Source organism: Acomys minous, assembly GCF_964271855.1.
Source record: "Acomys minous genome assembly, chromosome: 6".
Taxonomy (NCBI): Eukaryota; Metazoa; Chordata; class Mammalia; order Rodentia; family Muridae; genus Acomys; species Acomys minous.
Genome location: NC_140487.1, coordinates 39,538,345 through 39,557,543, shown reverse-complemented (window position 1 = coordinate 39,557,543; position 19,199 = coordinate 39,538,345). Strand labels below are relative to the sequence as shown.

Sequence of the window (19,199 nt, the reverse complement as noted above, 5' to 3'; positions counted from 1 at the left end):
TTAAGGTCCTGATTTTCTGATGTAGGAGGCTGGAAAGAAGCAGAGTTTTGTTTTGTTTTGTTTTTTTCCCAGCAGGGTGTGCAATTGGTTCTAGGCATTGATAGATTAGGGCTAAGATGAACAGAAAATTGGGAGATTTTCCTCACTGACTAATTTGATTTGGAGTAATAAACTCAACTTGGGTCCATGAGTCAAGGTTATACACATAACCCTTGGCCATGTGAGGACCTGAACCACCATCTCTCAAAATGAGGAGATTTGGGTTTTGGTGAATTTTATGCCATGTGCTTTTAGGAGGTTAGGTATTCACTTAACCCGAGGGTCTTTCTTATGTGATGAATTGTTCCCCATGATCATAGATAAAGATAGGAAATGTTGCTGGCAATGGTCAACATTTTTGAGGCAATTTTGCCAGGAGGGTTGGCATGCCCCACCAACAGAAACCTGCCTGCAGATTTAAGAAGCTGGCAGCTGTCCTAATGACTTTTATGTGGCTGCTGCATCACCAGTTTTTGTTTTTTCTGAAAGGCTAAAAGGTCATTGTCTACACCCAAGTTGGGCTGTAGGAGGTTTGGAAAGAGGGTAAAGGAACCTTAGACCAATATCAGGGAATACCCCAACTGAGAGGCTTCAGTTGCTCCACAAACCATATCCGGTCCCTCACAAAGGGGCCAATTGAGAACAAAGTAGGGCCGGGCATGGTGGCACACGCTTTTAATCCCAGCACTGGGGAGGCAGAGGCAGGTGGATTATTGTGAGTTTGAGGCCAGCCTGGTCTACAAAGCGAGTCCAGGACAGCCAAGGCTACACAGAGAGACCCTGTCTTGAAAAACCAAAAAGACAAACAAACAAAAGAACGAAGTAGGAAAATAGAGCCACCTCCCTCAAAGTGTGGCAGCCTTTTTAGGCTGAGAGACATGCACCCTTTTTTTGCTCTAACTGGAGATTCTGTTGCCCCACATTGGGCACCAGCTGTTGTTCAGAGTGCAACGGGTGGCCTGGATTTCACGTCTGGGTGGGCTGGTCCAGGTGCTGCTTTCAGAAGAGGCAGACCTTGAGGTTAAAGGTCCCAAGGTCCCAGTCTTGCTCATGGGCAGCTTAGAGAACTTGAGTGAGTCTTGTGGCCTGGGCGATAGGTCAGGTTCCAGGTCTCACTGGGAGAAGTGGAAAATGAGTTTTCCATGGAGTGTTACAGTTTACCTCTTTTAGAATGAGAGTGTTTGGTATCAGAAGGCAGTGGAGACTTGGGAGCTCCACAAGCCCACACTGATACCCAAAGTGTTTCAGCCCTTTCCTGAGCTCTGACATCGCTGCCTGACTGGCAGTCAAGCCCCGGGCCTCCAGCAGCAGTTCTTCCCCAGAATAAATGGAGTCTCAGACAGTCATGGGGGAAGAATGATGATCAGGAAAAAAAAAAGAGCTGGGGGAGGGAGGGAGGGAGAGAGTGCTAGCCTTTATTTATAAACCTTGGGTAGTGGGAAGGGGTTTATGGATGAATATGTCTGAGTCACTGGGGCTAAGGGTGCCAGGATACTTAATCTGCGTGCAATGGAATAGTACCTCATTTACATGTATTAACACGGGGGCCCTATCCCAGGAAGGAAAACACAGTATTTAATTATCCTATGGGTGAGGGAATAACTTCTAGGTATGATTAAAGTAATTTGCTGGAGGCTAGGCTCTCCTTAGCATAGAGTGGGGTTTGCTAAAGCAGTTTTCTTTCTTTCTTTCTTTTAAGATTTATTTATTATGTATACAGTGTTCAGCCTGCCCACCAGAGCCAGAAGGGGACACCAGATCTCATTATAGATGGTTGTGAGCCACATGTGGTTGCTGGGAATTGAACTCAGGACCTTTGGAAGCGCAGCCAGTGCTCTTAACCTCTGAGCCATCTCTCCAGCCCCTTAAACCAGTTTTCTTATCAGAAAAGGGTGAGGCTTGTGATCTTCCCTGAGGGCTGTGTGACACTCTTTACAAAATCTGGGGTTACAAGATCAGGTGGAGTGAGAACTCTGCTGAGAAAAGGGAGTCCACCTTCATAGACGGAGCACGAATGGCTATGCAGAGATGTCAGACTTCAACCCTGTCCTGCAGAGTCTGACTATGCCTGAAGTGGGCTCGCGGCTGAAGGGCTTCCCCTCTCAGAGCCTAGAGCTCCTCCACTGCAAAAGGAAGGGATGGGGACGGACTGACAAGATGCTCAGCACCTAAAGGCACTTGCTGCCAAGCCTAGTGACCTGAGGACTAGACTACCTGGTGGGCCAACAGTTCCTGAAGTTGTCCTCTGACCTCCACATGTGCACTGCAGCATACATGTACACGTGTACACACACAAATAAAGGTACTTATATTTTATGTAGATGGTGAGATCTGGGAAGATGGCTCCGCTGGTAAAGTGCTTGTTTACTGTGCAAGCATGAGGACCTGAGTTCAGTTCCAAAATCCACATTTTTTTAAAAAAGCCAGATGCAATAGTTCATGCTTATAATGTCAGTGCTGGAGAGAGACACAAGCACATCTCAACTGTCCCAGTAGTCACAATACCCTCTGCTCAGTATGTCACATTGAACTCTTCAGGGGAAAACCCTGGGGACTGCCCAGATCAGTGATTTTGCACGAAACCTTTTCATGGGAGACAGAGGCAGAGTGTTTACCAAGTTCAGTGGAAAACCTTATAGAGGCTTATCAGGAACCTGTGACATAGAGCCTTGTGTAGACAGATCACCGCCAGCCTGCGATGCACTCAGAGCACCTGCTACAGTGGGAGTAAAAGAGCACACTGAGCATGTTCCCTCCCGGTGGCACGCCTGGCCACCGAAGCCGTGGTTCGGTGCCCGAAGTCTGCCCGAGTTGAGTTAAAGCCCAAGAGAGTTTTATTTATTTATTTATTTATTATTTATACAGTATTCTGCCCGCATGTGCGCCTGCCTGCCACAAGAAGACACTGGATCTCATTACAGATGGTCGTTAGCCACCATGTGGTTGCTGGAAATTGAACTCAGGACCTTTGGAAGAGCAGACAGTGCTCTTAACCTCTGAGCCATCTCCCCAGCCCAAGCCCAAGAGAGTTTAAGCCAGGAGACACCAAGGAGGACCTAGAAGCCACTAGCAAAGCTCAGACCTCAAGGTCTGGGGGAACACCAGGGCATCAAGTTCTTAGCACAGATTTCCTGATGATGGAGCTTCTGTTCCCTCAGACACGGGGCTAAGGCCACCTTAGATTCTCTAGCCCCCTTGATCTCCTCTGGAAGGCAGTTGCAGACAGAAGAGGGGTCCTCTCCAGGGATTCCCCTTGAGTTATCGACATAGCTCTGGTCAGTTTCTCTTCAGCCAGCCCTGGCCAGTCAGCAGTGTGCTGGATGGAAGCTGTGTCACCTGGATACAGCCTAGCTGCAGTCCAGCTGCCTCTGTGCCTAATGTGCCTGAGCTGGTGGAGACAGGGATGAGTTCTACAGCATAACAGGGGTCTGCTGCCTGTGGCACTGGGCATTGGCATGCAGGCTTCCATTGGGAAGTCAGCAGAGTATATGGCTTGGGGATCCAGCAGTGGGGAGTGCGGGGGAGAACCTAGCTGCACAGGACTAAACCAATGCACCCTTCAAAGGCCCAGGATCCACAGACTTCATGTGTGGTTTGGTTTTATGTCAGCTTGACACAGGCTAGAATCATTCAGGAAGAGGGAACCTCAATTGTGAAAACGCTTCCACCAGATTGGCCTACGTCAGGCCTTTGGGAGCATTTTCTTGGTTAATGATTGGTGTGGGTGAGCCCATCCCATGAGCAATGTATTGCCATCCCCATGCAGGTGGTCCTGAGTTGTGTAAAAAGGCAGCTAAATAGCCAGACTCAGTAGCACACGCCTGTAATCCCAGCACTTGGGAGGCAGAAGCAGGTGGATCTCTGGAAGTTTGAGGCCAGCCTGGTCTACGAAGTGAGTCAAGGACAGCCAAGGCTACACAGAGAAACCCTGTCTCAAAAAAAGAAAAGGCAGTGTCACTAGCTCTGTTATTTTATCCTGGTGTGGTAGCACACACCTTAAATCCCAGCACTTGGGAGGAAGAGGCAAATGGATCTCTGGGAGTTCAAGGCCAGCCTAGACTACAAATTGGGTCTAGGACAACCAGGGCTGTTACACAGAGAAACCCTGTCTTGAAAAACCTAAAGAAGAAAAAAAAGGAAGGGAGCTGCTAAGCGAGCCATAAGCAGCGCAGTGAATACCACTCCTCTGTGGCATCAGCTTTAGTTCCTGCCTCTAGGTTCCTGCCTTGTGTTCCTCCCAGGCTTCACTCAGTGAACTGTGACCTGGGATACATAAGCCAAATAACCCTTCCTCCCCAAGTTGCTTCTGGTCAGTGTTTTATCACATCAATAGAAACCTAGCTAAGACAGGATGGAGACTATAAATAAGTACATTATTATAAATATAACTACATTATTAAAATGTAGCAAAGTATGGAACAAAGTGGTTTTCTTGACAAGGTAGGTCATCTGCATGCCTCCTGTTTTCCATAGAAACCTCTTCAACTAGGGTACCTTTATCCACAGCACAATATGACCAGTCATAGAAAGTTACAGAAGATAGGGCACAAAGTTGACCTATTCCAAAACATGTATTCATCAGACACATAGTTGGTGTCAACTAGATGTTAGCTACACACTCTTAGAACAGCAACACACAAGGACAGCAAAGCTTGGATACAAGTGGGGTACTTTGACATTAAATAAACAAGCATGTCAAAAATAAATAAATAAATAAACAAGCATGCCTCACTAGGATCAGCAAATGCCACTACCACATCTGAAGACACAAAGTTACAAGCAGTTGACTCCAGGACAAACAGAAGAGACTTGTGAGACAGCATGTCCATCCCCATCTGGTCTTAGCCCGGTTCCTCCAGGCCTTCAGTTTTTATCTCAACTATCCACATTGTGCTTTTTTGATAAAGAGTGACAAAAATGTCACATAGCAACATCCTAATTTACCTCTCAGGCTGCCTTGGAGGGATTCCATATGTGACAAACCCCTCAGGATTCTGTGTGTGTGCGTGTGTGTGTCTGTGTCTGTGTGTCTGTGTGTGTGTGTATCTGTGTGTGTGTGTGTGCGTGTGTGTGTCTGTGTGTGTGTATCTGTGTGTGTGTCTGTGTGTTCATGCTTATATAGGCATATATGGGGAAGTGCATGTGTGTGTGTGCACTTAGGGGTGGAGGCCAGAGGATAACCTCAGGTGTTATTCTTCAGGCTTCATTCACCTTTTATTTCATTTACCTGTTTGTTTTGAGATCGAGCCTCTTAGCTGTCCCGGGAGTAGCCAGTGGGCTAAACTAGCATGCTGCAGGGATTCACCCATCTCTACCCTTCCAGTGAGAGGGTTACGAGCATGTGCTTCCAGGTCCAGTTTTTAACATGCGAATCTGGGATCACTCAGGTCCTACTGCTTGCACAATAGGCACTTTAGCAGTGTTGGACGTCATATATGCTAGGCAGACACTCTGCCAATGGAGCCATAGCTTCAGCCCTTGAGGAACCTTTGAAAGGAGCTGGACCAGGACACAGACATCACAATGACCATGAATCACCGTGCCCCAGTGTTCTGATGTCTCCAGCATCCCATAACAATCCCTGAGAAAGTCACAGGTGATACCCACCAAAACAGACCTAAAGAGCAAAGACCGTTGGGCAAATCCTATGAGTTCTCTTGCCTCTGGGCTTCTCATCTATCATGGGCCTCCACTTTGGAGGCATTGCTACTCTGAAAGTGCTCCACCCACACCGGCCCATCAGTCACGCCCAGGGCCTTCTGTTCCCATCTAGGTCATGCTGACAGTTCTATTCTGTACCATCTCTTGTTGCACTTTTGTTTTCATCAAGATGCAAACACCTCCAGGGAGAATGATGGAGCAACAAATACCAGTTGTGCACAGATGGTCCTTGTCAAAAGGGACCAAGATCCAAGCCATGGCCCTTATCCTTCATAGTGTTGGGATGTGGTTAGTGAAGGAAGCAGAGAACTCTATGAAATACACACAAGAGATGGCTTGGGTTTTACTGTGTGGTCCCAGCTGAGGGACTTGAATTCTCACAAGGAGAAGGGGCCTATGAGAATCATCAAGGGAGAAAAGGAACAGAATCAGGATAGAACGTTGGTCATGACTGTTGGTCATGACCCACCCTTGCGGCCACTAAGAATTATTCACAGAATCTGAAGTTTCCCTCTTCCACCTCTGTGAGGACAGGTATTATATATAATATTATATTGAGAATGCATATATAATAAATAGTAGTACATAAGTATTATATTGTTAGTAATATATATTTCAACCTTATCCTCATATTAAGTAGGCTGACTGAAAAGCAGATACATGAATCTAGCATTTTTTCTTGACCTATATATTAAAGACATTTATAATACATAAATATATACCACATGTAACAAGAATAAATTAATAAAAATGTTTAAAAAGATAATACAATCCTTTCCTGGAAAAAAAAAATATATACCACTCCCCTCCCTTTTGTTTTAAGTATATATTAGTTAGAAATTTTTAATATCTAATTCTACAAAATGAGAATGTCAAGGAGCAAAAGTATCACTTTCCATTATATTAGAAATTAAAACAGGGGACCTGTGAAATACTGACTCATTTACAAGTGGCAAAATTAATGTTAAAATAAATAGTGTATTTGTAGAGCTTGTAAAGGGTCCCAGAACCAACATAAAGTTTGCCTGACACAGTAGCAGCAGGCACCGGCTCCTCCCAGAGTCTGGAGCCAGGGATGAGGACTGGTGAACGGGCCTCCATCTCTCTGAAATGAGTCCCACCAAAGCAGGTGATGGTGAAGTGGCCTAGAAGAGTGACCGAGCAACTCAAGTTGCAGGTCAAAGGCAAAGAATAAAATGGTTGAAGTCACAGGTAGGAGACTGTCACGTGAAAAACAGCACTACAGAAAGAGAAGCTGTTAACCTACAAGTCCCCTTGGTGTAATAGTTGCCCAGGGAGCAATGTCATGGGGGAGGTAATGTGTAGGGCTGGGCTTGGTGTTTGTTTGTTTGTTTTGTTTTGTTTTGTTTTCTGAGACAGGGTTTCTCTATGTTATCTTGGCTGTCCTGGACTCGCTTTGTAGACCAGGCTGACCTCGAACTCACAACTATCCTCCTACCTCTGCCTCTCTAGTGCTGGGATTAAAGGCGTGCGCCACCACCGCCCGGCTTCGGGCTTGGTTTTTTATGCATTGGTTACTTTGGGGTTGGTTAGTCTTGGAGACAAGGTTTCACATATCTCAATCTGGCCTCCAACTTCGTTTGCTAGTTGAAGGTAACCTTGACCTTTGACCCTCTTGCCTCCACCTCTCAAATGCTGAGATCATAGGTGTGCAGTACCGCCATGCCCAGATTTATGTGGTGCTGGGGATAAAAACCAGTGCAAGATGCATGTTAGCAAGCACTCTTCCAACCGAGCTGCATACCCAGATCTTGGAAGTGTGGCACTTGGAAGTGGTACTTGTGATCTCTGGCTCTTCGGGTTTTTGGTGGTGAGATTATTTTTTGTTTCTGTTTTTGTTTATTTGGTTTTTTGAGACAGGGCTATCCTGGACTCACTCTGTAGACCAGGCTGACCTCCAGCTTGCAGAGATGCCTCTTCTTCCTGAGTGCTGGGAGTACAGGCGTGCACCACCGTGCCAGGCTGGTTGGGAACGGAATGCCAGATTGCCCTGGCACCCCCTGAAAAGGGCTTCCCAACTGCATCTTGTTGACCCTGGCTTGAGGGGTACCAAATGGTGACTCTGACTTAGACTTCCCAGAGAGAAACCCCTATCTGCTGAGGAGAGAAGATTGCTGTTATCCTCGGGTTGCCGTGGTGGAGGGAGCGCGGGTCTGAGGGTGGCTGGAAGCTGTCACACTCACACCAGAGACAGACTGGTGGTCAGAGCAGCTAAGTGAACGTGGGCTCCTGCCTAGCTACCCTTTTCCTGGGACCTTGTGTTAATATTTATTTTATTTGTCTGTTTTTGTGGCACAAACGCTTACTGGGGGAGGGAGCATCAGTCCTTCTTGGCCGCTGCCTTCCTCCTGGCTGCCAGCAGGTTGCTAAGCTCTTCCCTCTTCCTCTTTGTCTGGATGTGCCTGCCCACCCTCTTTGTGATGAACTTGAGTGGGCACCTGTCCTTGGACACCCTGAGCAGCTCCTTGGCTGGAGGCTCATAGGGCGTGATCACGTCCCGCAAGAACGTGGTGAGGCGCCGGCTGGGCCTCAGCGTTCTGATGTGGCCCTTGTTGAGGCCCTCGGCCATGGGGTAATGGAGGGTCATGGCTGCTGGTCTCTGATGGCGGCCGCACAGAAAGAACAGCACTGCTCAGAACCCCAAGATTTAATTTTTTAAATATTTATTTATTTATTGTATATGAGTGCTTTATCTGCAGAAGAGGGCATCAGATCACATTATGGATAGTTGTGAGCCACCATGTGGTTGCTGGGACTTGAACTCAGAACCCCTGGAAGAGCAGGTGGCGCTCTTAACCACTAAGCCATCTCTCCAGCCACCCTACCCCACCCCCGCCAAGATTTATTATTAAGGCACCACATGAAGCCAGTGTGCCAGTGTGCACACTGTTGTTGGGCATTCTGGAGTTCTTTGCTTTTACCTCATAGTCGTTACAAAGCTCCCTAGGGTAGCTCTCAGTTTCAGATAAAATCCTGAGCATTCAGGGTAGCATGGCTGTAGACCTCTTCATTTTCAACTGCTAACCTGGACACTGAGCACTGACTCAGCTGAGGCCACAGCTGGTGATGGAGGCTTGCTCCAGAGCTCTGGCCATCCTCAGCCCTCAAACAGTGCAGGAGAGAAGGCTGGAAGCTGGACGTGGCATCTGTAAGAACAGGGAACAGGAACGTTTAGCTGGGATTCCAGAGGGCCTTTTCACAGAGGAATGGGGGTAGTTTCAGAGCCAGTGAGAAGAGGAGGGCGAGGCCTAACCCCATCAGCAAGCAGAAGCAGAAACCCATGCCGGTGCAGGAGACAGGTCCAAGGCAGGCGGGGGTCAGCAAAGAACTATTGCATACTTGCTTCCTCCCATCTCCAATAAGAAGCTATGTGAGGGCCAGAGCAGTGTGTCCCCTCCAGTCCTACAGGGCAGCACCAGGGGTACCAAGGTGGGAAGGTGGCCTTTGATGTCTAACAGTCCAGAGTTCAGGGGCAGTCTGGGAGGATTGGATGGTGATTAGGCCAGAGATGCACCTTGGAAATAAGGTTAAAAATAACAACAGAAAAGGCTAAGAGATGGCTCAGAGGTTAAGGGCCCTGGCTGTCATTCCAAAGGTCCTGAGTTCAATTCCCAGCAACCACAACCATCTATAATGAGATCTAGTGCTCTCTTCTGGCATGCAGGCACACATGCAGGTATAAATAATAAGTCTCTCTGAGAAAAAAAGAGAGAGAGAAAATCATTGTTAAAAGAAATAACAGGCTGGGTGGTGGTGGTGCATGCCTTTAATCCCAGCACTTGGGAGACAGTGATCTCCATGAGTTCTAGGCCAGCCTGACTACAGAGTGAGTTCCAGGACAGTCAGAGCTGTTTCACAGAGAAACCCTGTCTCAAAAAACCAAAAAAAGAAAAAAAAAAATAAGAAAAGGGTCTGGAGAGATAGCTCAGCAGCTAAGAACACTGGCTGCTCTTCCAGAGATACTGAATTCAATTCCCAGAAACCACAGGTGGCTCGCAACCATCAATAATGGGATCTGATGCCCTCTTCTGTCATGCAAGCACACATGCAGATAGAGCACTCATATGTATAAATATATACATCTTTAAAAAAAATAATAAATAACAACAGAAGCCAGACCATGTGGCAAAGGCCTGTAATTCTGTTACCCAGGAAGCTGAGTAAGAAAGATGGGAAGTGCAGGTCCAGCCTGGGCTACAGAGTGAGTTCAGGGCCATCCTTAGCAAGCCTTGGACAAGTTAGTGAGACCCTGTCTGAAAATAAAAACTCAGAAGGCTGAGGATGTGGCTTAGCGGTAGAGGGCTTGCCTACCATGCACAAAGCCACAGGTTCAAATCCTGATATTGAAAATTAATGCTTAAAGGTCACACGGCAGAGCCCCCCTGGAGGGAAGGCACCCTAGGCAGACAGACACGGGGTATCTGCTTCTGCAGCCAAACCTCTCAGACTCCAGTGTCACACACACCGACTGTGACGCTTGCATGGTCTGATGGTTCCTGTCCCCTTTGATAGTTAGTGCATGGTTCTTCAGCCACGGGGATCTGATAGCATTTTTGTCCAGCACACTTCCTATGCCACTGGTCCCGTCATCATTATCCCCCAAACTAAGAACCCCAGCCAGGCCCTCATCACTGTGACAGGCAGTTTGTGCTTCAAAAGGCCACAATGACAGCCCCTCACCCCAGTCCATGTCAACTGAATAGTGGCCAAAGTGAAGTCTGTCCCTTTTTGTCACCTACACATGACAAGGCCAGTGCTGTCTCATGGCTCCAGCCTGGTCCATTCACAGGACAGAGGGGCAGGCAGAGCACATGCACAGCCAACTGGGCCACTTGGCTTCTTTGCATCAGGGCATATGAGATGGGCTTGCTTCAGGGCGTGTGGTGAGGTGGGGGTGGTTATGGTGTGGCTCAGCCCTAGCACATACCTTTAATCTAAGAGCTTCCTGTACATAGGGTGTAATAAAATTAACCATAGGTCAAGAGACAAGCAAGAAACCAGCTGACAGGAAGGAAAGAGTAGGAGGATTTTGAGTTGAGAGGTATTTAAGACATTGGGGAGAAGAAGAAAGAGCTTTTACTTTTTACCTTTTAGCTCTCTGGCTTTTAGCTTTTGGCTTTTTCCTCCTGGGCTGTTGGGTGAGCTAGCAAGCTTTTGGGTTTTGGCATTTTCCTGTCAGACATAAGCTGAGTAGAGAGGTCAGCTGGGTGCTTTCTTTGCCTCTCTGAGCTAGCAAGTTTTCACCCCAGCATCTGGCTCCTGGTAACATCGGACGATCAGGATTTTGTTTTTTTAAAACAATACCGGCGCTCACGCCTCTCCACTGACATCTCTGTCCCGCCTTCACCTCCCACCCCCAGCTGCAGTTCCCAGCACCAGCATGGCTAGCCAGGCCCTGTGAAGTCGCCGGCTCACGGCTCCCTGGTGTCTGGGGATACTTGCCTGGCATTCTGTGTAGCTGCCAGGGTCCATTTCTGTTCACTCACTGGGGTTATTCATGGGCCTGGCAAAAACCAAAGCCATTGTTCAAAGCTGACAACTGCCCACAGCACAACCCTTCAGAAGCAAAGGAGGGAGGGAGAGAGGGAGGGACGCCCTCTCAGAAGAGACCTAACAACGGGACCATCTGGGTTCCTTCTTGGGTTACCATGGGCATTGCCCACCTTGTATGCCAGTCATCTACTCTGGAGACTGTCCATGTTGCTCTCTAGGTCATAGGCCCAGTCCTCAGCTCCTGCCCTCCTCTGGCTATGGCTGGCTCTCCCTCTGAGCCCCTCCTGTCTCAGAGACATGTACATTTAACACAGGGGATGGTTTGGAGGTGCTGAGTCTGCTTTTGGTTTTGCTCTTGTCCCTTCCCCCCACCCCCCCACAATACCTAAAGTGGGCCTCTGGCTTCCCCTTCCTCCTGCACCAAGCTGGGCCCCAGAAGCTGCTGGGAGCTACTGATGTGCAGAGCAGGTGCCTGCTCTTGTAGATAGCCAGGCTGTATAGTCTGTCCAGTGAGAAGGTAGTGTTGAGCCTGTGTAGACAGCACACACCCCAGGATAGCTGTGAATGCAGGCTAACACACACTCATAAGCACCCTTAAAACATTATGAGATTCTTTTATGATTTTACTTTGTGACTTGATTGTGTGGTTATTGAGCAGGAAGTTTATAAATGACAGCACCAGTCCCAACATCAAAAGGCTGGACGCGCCACAGCTTTGGACTGTGAAGGAAATGGAGACATGAAACAGCGTTATCCCTCTGGCTCCTTGGTTTACTATTGGTGACACCCATATTCAAACAGAGTCCCTCAGGAATGCCCTCGCCAGCCTCACAGCATCCTTAGGTAACTTCAGAGAAGCCCACACCCAAATCGTGACAGTTGATCTTTGTCCCTCCGTTCTCTGCCAGCCTGCAGGGGAAGCTGCCTACCCACCAAGTACGGAGAACACGCAAGAGTCCCAGACCTAGTCCCTCCTCGGCTCACTGTTCACCCTTCCATAGCGCCTCCTCCTGCCCTTTTCAGACGCTCAGTACCCCCCGACTCTTTGCTGTAGGCCTGTGGAGCCCCCCTTTCAGAGAGAGTTCACATGACTGAGATGGAGTTTTGCATGATTTTACATCTTCAGTCCTGTCCCATGGTGGCATCTCGGTTTATTTACAGTAAAGGAGTCTGGGAACTGGAGTCAAGCTGTATGAACTCGGAGGATAAGTAATTAAATGGCTTCTGACCACCAGCTCCTTAGCCTGAGGTGTAAGTGACTGAGGGGCAGTGTGTGGCAGGACTCTAGTAAGGTTGTTCCCTGTACCCCTAAACTGACCACATGATCTCTATGTGTGCATGTGAGAGCCTTGCCCTGCATCTGGCATCTCACCTGTCCCTTAACCTCACACATTCCCTTCCCCCTCAGCCATGGGCTGTATCTAGAATGTTCCCCAATGGTCCACATGGGTCCCCAACTTGGTGCTAGTGGGAAGTTTAGGCAGTAAGGCCTGGTAGGAGGTCTTCCATCATCGGGGATATTTCCTGGAAGGGAATTGTGGGTCCTTCATCTCTTTGTCCTTCTCTCTTGTGACTTGGCCATGAAGGGGGCAGTTGCCACACACTTTTGTCATCCTGGGCCACTACTTGGCCCAGAGCAGCAAGGCCCATCATGAGCTGGAATTACGAGCAGGAGCACTCCTCCTCTTCTCTTGTTAAGTCCGTTGTCATGGGTGTAATGTTAGTCACAGAAAGGTACCTGGCACAGCCTGTAGAGTCTCTGCATCTGCGTCCCCATGGAGTTCCTAGCTCGGGAGGAAAGCAGTGCAGAGGTGGGGCAGGCAGGCTAGAAGATGAGAACATCTCATGGCCTTGGAAAGAGTCAGGAGAGGTTTCATGTGGGGGAGGCAAGAGTTCTCCAGCCACATCCAAAGCAGGGTACCCATCCGAGCAGAAAGGGCCATTCTGTTGCTCCTCCCCCAGGAGCCTAGGCCAAAGCTAGCTGTGTGCCAGTGCCCTTGGCCATCAGCCTTCTCCCCTGGCCTCTGCTGAAGTGGGTTAGGAGCTTCCAGCATCTGCATAAACAGCCTACAAGGAGTCAGGACTATGGGAGAAGCTTGCTGGCGTGTGCCTTTTTGAGCTCCCCCACCCCTTTTTTTCCCCGGTTTTTCAAAGCAGGGTTTCTCTGCGTGTAGCCCTGACTGTCCTGGAGCTCTGTAGACCAGGCTGGCCTCAAACTCACAGGAATTTGCCTGCCTCTGCCTCTGCCTCTGCCTCTGCCTCTGCCTCTGCCTCTGCCTCTGCCTCTGCTTCTGCCTCTGCCGGAACTAAAGGTGTTCTCTGCCACTCTGCCTGCCTCTCAGCACTCTTGAGCAAGCTGCCTTGTTCTCTTACCTTGGAATGGTGAATGTTAGCCAACCGAAGGACCAGCCAGGAGTTTTCCCTGTCAGTGAGGTCCCTCACCCAGCAGTGACTGGGCCTCCTCCAGGGGTGTGGTGTGAGTAGATAGCTTCCCGCAAAGATAGACAGACAGAGATATCGAAACAGAGAGGGAGGGAGGGAGGTAGCCTTACCCTGCAGACAAGCAGTCAGCTCTGGGTGGCAAGGCCCTGTCTTTATCCTGGTGGAAGCAACACAGCTGAAGAAAGGACTAGGGCAGGGTGTGGATGCGTGCTTAAGCACAAAGCTTGCCAGCTGCTCATAAAAGAACAATGGATAGGACAAAAGCAACTTTGGAAAAATATAATATATACCTAAACAGTTGCTTTTCTTGTTGCTATGACAAAATGCCTGGCAAACCCAAGCCAGGAAGGGTCCGTTTTGGCTTGTGGTGAGGGTGCAGTCTGCTGCAGCAGGAAGGGTCCATTTTGGCTCGTGGTGAGGGTGCAGTCTGCTGCAGCAGGGACACCACAGCAACAGGGAAGGGCATCTGGAAATACAGTAATTGCTGATGCACAGCTTTCTCTTTCGTTCAGTCTGGGACACCCAGTCCATGGGACAATGTTTCCCACCTTTAAAGCTCTCTGGAAAACACCCTAATAGACACACCCAGAGATAGGTTCCACGGTGATTCAAAATCCAGTCCAATTACCAAGGAAGATTAAACATCTCTGTACCCACATTAATAACGCATGTGAGTAGGAAAAAGTGTCAGAGGACAGCTTTCCTTCTGGTTGTCCCTCCTTGAAGACAGCTGATGTGTCTGGACCTTCTGGGGATGCTGCAGACACACGCAGATCGTAGGGTCTTAAAAACTCGAGACGGCATCATTCCATGCCCAGGGCTCGTTGCCTCTTCTACCTACTAGCCTCCTCACATGGACAAGATGGGGAGGCTAACCCCTCCTGTCACGGCACCACTCAATAAACAGTTGTGTGTGTAAGCTCTGCTTCCAGAATCCACGGAGTAATAGCCCCAGACACTCGTGTGGAGAAGCAGCTCTGAGGAATAAACTAACAAGTGTGCCTGTGTGGGCATGGGTGTGTGAATGTGCCTGTGTGAGCGTGGGTGTGTGAGTGTGCCTGTGTGAGTGTGAGTGTGGGTGTGTGAGCATGCCTGTGTGAGCATGGGTGTGTGAGCATGCCTGTGTGAGCATGGGTGTGTGAGCCTACCTGTATCAGCGTGTACGTGTGAGCATGGGTGACTGAGCATGCCTGAGTGAGCATGGGTGTGTGAGCCTGCCTGTGCTAGAGTGGGTGTGTGAGCGTGCTTGTGTGAACATGGGTGTATGAGCATGCCTGTATGACAGTGGGTGTGTGAACATGGCTGTGTGAGTGTGCCTGTGTGAGAGTGGGTGTGTGAGTATGCCTGTGTGACCGTGGGTGTGTAAGTGTGCCTGTGTGAGCATGCCTGTGTGTTCATCTGGGAGCTACAAGCGTGTGCAGGTGCACATTTGTGTGCTAGGGGACGGCCTTGGGTGTTGCTCTTCAGGTGGCATCTACCTTGCTTTTGTCTGTTGAGGCAAGATCTTGTACTTGGCCTGGAATTTTCCAAGCAGACTAGGTGAGCCCTGGGACCCTCTTGTCTCTACTTCCCAAAAACAGGGTTACAGGCACATAACACTATGCCTGTTTTGTTTGCTCTGTTTTTAAGTGCTTTCTGGGGATCAAATTCTGGTCTTCATTCTTGCAAAGCAAACAGTTCACTCACTGAGCCATCCATCTCCCTAGCCCCACATCTGTGGTTTTGATCTGCAAAATGACCTCCACAGAGCCACCTGTGTCCTTGAAAATGTGTGTGTTGATGTAGGTTGGACCAAAAAGTCTGAGTGGAGCCAAGGTGGGGTTACAGCCCAAGGAAATTTTTCCTGTGCTCCATGGAGACTGGATATCAAGGCTTTCTGTCACCAGTGGGCCAAGGAGGAGCTGGAGATCACCGGGGACTGGCCCTGTCCTCATGGAAACCCCTGACCTTAGAAGGGCTTCCCAAGGAAAGCCCTCGGAATATGTATGTGGCACAGGTTGTTTGTTTGTTTTTAATCCTGACCTACCTGGCCCACTCTTCTCTGTTGCACCTCATTAGCCCCAGTCCCGTGCCCATTAGAGGTTAAGCATGCCCATAAGCGAAACACCAAGGCAGGACGGTATTGGGGGAAGGGCTTTGGGGAGACCCGCTTGAGGTTTAATAAATAAGACATCTTTACAGTTTAAAGGTGTTGGCCCTCTGCTGGAGCAGTCTCTCACTTACTGTCTGACTTAACCCGACTTCCCAGGCACTGCGGTCCTGCCCGTGTGGTATCTCCTTACCTCCCTGCTTCACTCCCAGCTGTGCTTCTGTCTTGTTTGTTTGATTGGTTTTGACTGTTGGTTTTTGGTTTTTCGAGACAGGGTTTCTCTGTAGCCTTGGTTGGTCTGAACTCTCTTTGTAGACCAGGCTGGTCTTGAACTCACAGAGACCCGTCTACCTCTGCCTCCCGAGTGCTGGAATTAAAGGCATGCACCACCACACCCAGCTACGTGCCTGTGTCGATTTATTGTAGCCTTCCTGCCTCTCTCCTCAGAAAAGCTGTCAGCTCTTTATTCTGCCAAAAGCCACATTCCAGTCTGAACCAATCAGTAGCAGGACAACTCCAGATCCATTTCTTTGGGTTTTCACTGAGACTTGAGTGACTTCACCATGGCAGCTTGCTCTTTACTGTGATAGGCTCAGAGCATCATCTTTTGCACAGGTTTGTAATGAGCTACTGAGAGAACAGTACCAAACATTCTGCCAGAACTTAGCTCTACCCCTGCCCCCAGCAGTTCAGGGGCACACCTTCATACAGTGTGGGGGAGTCATCCCAACAGGACTGGGTGTCTATTGAGATTAAGTGAAGAGAGTAGGGCTGAACTATTTCCTTTTTGACACCCACAAGTGCTGCTGGCCTGCTCTGACCTCACTATGAGGGAGTCTGCACCAGTCCAAAATCAAGACATGAGCAGTGCCCTGCTCCCTCCATGTATGCCCCATCTCTGGCTTCTGGTGTTGCCATCCAGCCTTGCCTTCTCACTTTGTGTATGGATAGGCTTCTGCTCCAAGATCTGTAGCATTCTTCCCACCCCATGTGTATGTGATGTGTGTGTGAGTGTGTGTACATGTACACTGCACACTTCTCTCCCCACCTACCTCCCTCCTTCCTTCACTCCCTCTCCCTCCCTCCCTCCTTCTCCCTCTCCCTCTCTTTCTCTCTCTCCCTCCCTTCTTTCCTCCCTCCCTCTTCTTTTCTGTGTCTCTGTCTCTGTCTCTGTCTCTCTCTCTCTCTCTCTCTCTCTCTCTCTCTCTCTCTCTCTGTCAGAGTCAGGGTCTCACTATGGATCCCTGGCTGACCTGGAACTCACAATGACAACCAAACTGGCCTTGAATTCCCAGAGATCCACCTACCTCTATCTCCTGGGTGCTGGGATTAAAGTCACGTGCCACCATCCCCAAGCACCTCTTTCATTATGAGGACACTTACCATACTGTATCAGGCCCACCCCAGACCAACAGAACCTCACCCAGACTTGATGAACCTGAAAACCCCTGTGTCTAAATAAAGTCACATTCGCAGTGCCGGGCACTAGACTTCAGGGTATGCGTCCAGGGTTAGTCTGGCCTGTAAGAGTGAACTGGCATCATAACTGGGCGTACGCGAGCCACCGTTGTCTGTCAAAGACAGATTCTGGGATTATGGGAGCTCGGTAATGTGAATGACTTTCACTTCTGTCAGATTCATGTCCCCAGTTTCCCAGCAGTTGTTTGCTGGTACCATCTCTCCCTCCCCTTCCTTCCTCCTGTCTGTCTAAGGCACTTTAGAAGCCCCTTTCCATCCAGCCTCTTCCTGGCATGTACAGGTCTTAGGAACAACGTATTCCTAAGACGGGATTATGTCACCAGGAATGCTTACATCCCACATCTCTTGTGTGCATATCTGTGTGTGTAGGGGATGTGCATGTGTGCACGTGCACACGGATGTCAGAGAACTTCTTTGGGTACCTTCTAAAGCCTAGAACTCACCAAGTAGGTTAGGCTGACTCCCCAAGCCCCAAGGATCTGCCTGCCTCTATTGACTCTCCCCAGAGCTGAGAGTATACGTGCTGACCAGCAAGCCTGACTCTCTTATGTGACCACAGGCTCAAGTGCTTATGCTTGCAAGGCAAGCACTTTCCTGTTCGCCCAGATTGCCATGTGACTTCTGCAGCCATGTCCTTGGTTCTGTGTCTGCATATAAGGAACCTCCACCAGTATGGAACCATGGTGTTTGCTGTGGGCACATGCACGGTGGGGAGGGAGAAGAGAGCAAGCAGTATTGGCCAAGGGAAGAGTGAGACCATGTGGAGGGGAGGAAGTTGCCAGCCCCGATGGTGTCAGGACTATGTGAACACCTCCAACATGGGGGCCTGCTCACACCTCAGCATGGGTGGTGAGGGTGTCTCTGAACCCTGACCGTCTAAGAGGCTGTGAATACACTTATTAAACTCTTCCCTGATTTCTGCATTTAATATTTCAGGGTTGTCTTTCAGAGGAAGATACGGGCTCTTAGAAGTAGAGACCCCTCTCTCCTCTGCCAAGGCCACGCCTCTCATGAGCTCTGTCCTTTTCTTGCAGCCTCCAGCGTCTCCTCTTCTCCATCAACACCCACCCAAGTGACCAAGCAGCACCCATTTCCCCTGGAGTCCTACAAGCAGGAGCCTGAACGCCTAGAAAACCGCATCTATGCTTCCTCATCCCCACCAGACACCGGCCAGCGCTTCTGCCTGGCCTTTCAGAGTCCAGTGCGGCCTCCACTGACGTCTCCCACACACCATGCCTCTCTAAGAACCGTAAGTCCAAACCTCCATTCCAGGGCGGGGCTGGACCAGGCTATGGGCAAGAGGACAGGGCTTCCTCATACCAGCTGAGGTGTGCACTGCTAGCACATGTCAAGTGTGCTGTCCTAAGTCCCAGGCTGAGTAAAACCTGCAGTGTGCAGTTGACACAGTAGGAATCAAAGCTGGCCCATTCCCTCCACTTGGGGCATTACCAGGAGAATGTCTGTCCCTCTATTTCTTAAAACTCATGCCTTGGAAACACCGGTTGGATTTGCCTTCCCTGGGTTACTAAACTGTCACCAGCAAATCAAAATAAGTTTTTAAAAAGAAAGGCAGGATTGCGTTCTAGAGTTTTACGGTCTGACGTCACCTGATTTGAGGTAAGTGCTTAGAGGGAAGCGGGACAGCATGTCTTTGTGGCTGTCAGAGGATTAGTTCAGAAGGTCTGGATTGTTGATGGAGGCCAGATCCCCCCCCCCCCAACACCCAGATATTGTCTAAGCCCACACAGTGCCCCATGTATGGAGTTCCTACTGGCCGTAGCCTGTTTAGGTTGAGTTAGGCACTCTCAGAGTCATCCCTGAGCCCACGTGGGATGTACCAGCATGGATAGATCCTGGGGCTGTGACAGCAAAGCACAAGCTGCCACTGGAGATTGGTTCTGGGACCCCAAGGGGGCAAGGTCCTTGCGTTCTCAATCCCTTTTATAAAATGGCATGGGTTTGACATGGTCCATAG

At 49.4% G+C, this 19,199-nt stretch overlaps 1 protein-coding gene across 10 annotated transcripts in view; it reads left to right on the top strand.

Annotated features, from left to right (window-relative positions):
- Nucleotides 1-19,199, top strand: part of PRKAG2 (protein kinase AMP-activated non-catalytic subunit gamma 2) — a 355,936-nt gene that overhangs the window by 246,464 nt on the left and 90,273 nt on the right. For all 10 annotated transcript variants that reach the window (XM_084787781.1, XM_084787778.1, XM_084787776.1 and 7 more), the window contains one exon: nucleotides 18,259-18,473. In XM_084787781.1, the coding sequence (XP_084643907.1) occupies nucleotides 18,259-18,473 (215 nt within the window). The remainder of the gene's footprint in view (nucleotides 1-18,258; nucleotides 18,474-19,199) is intronic.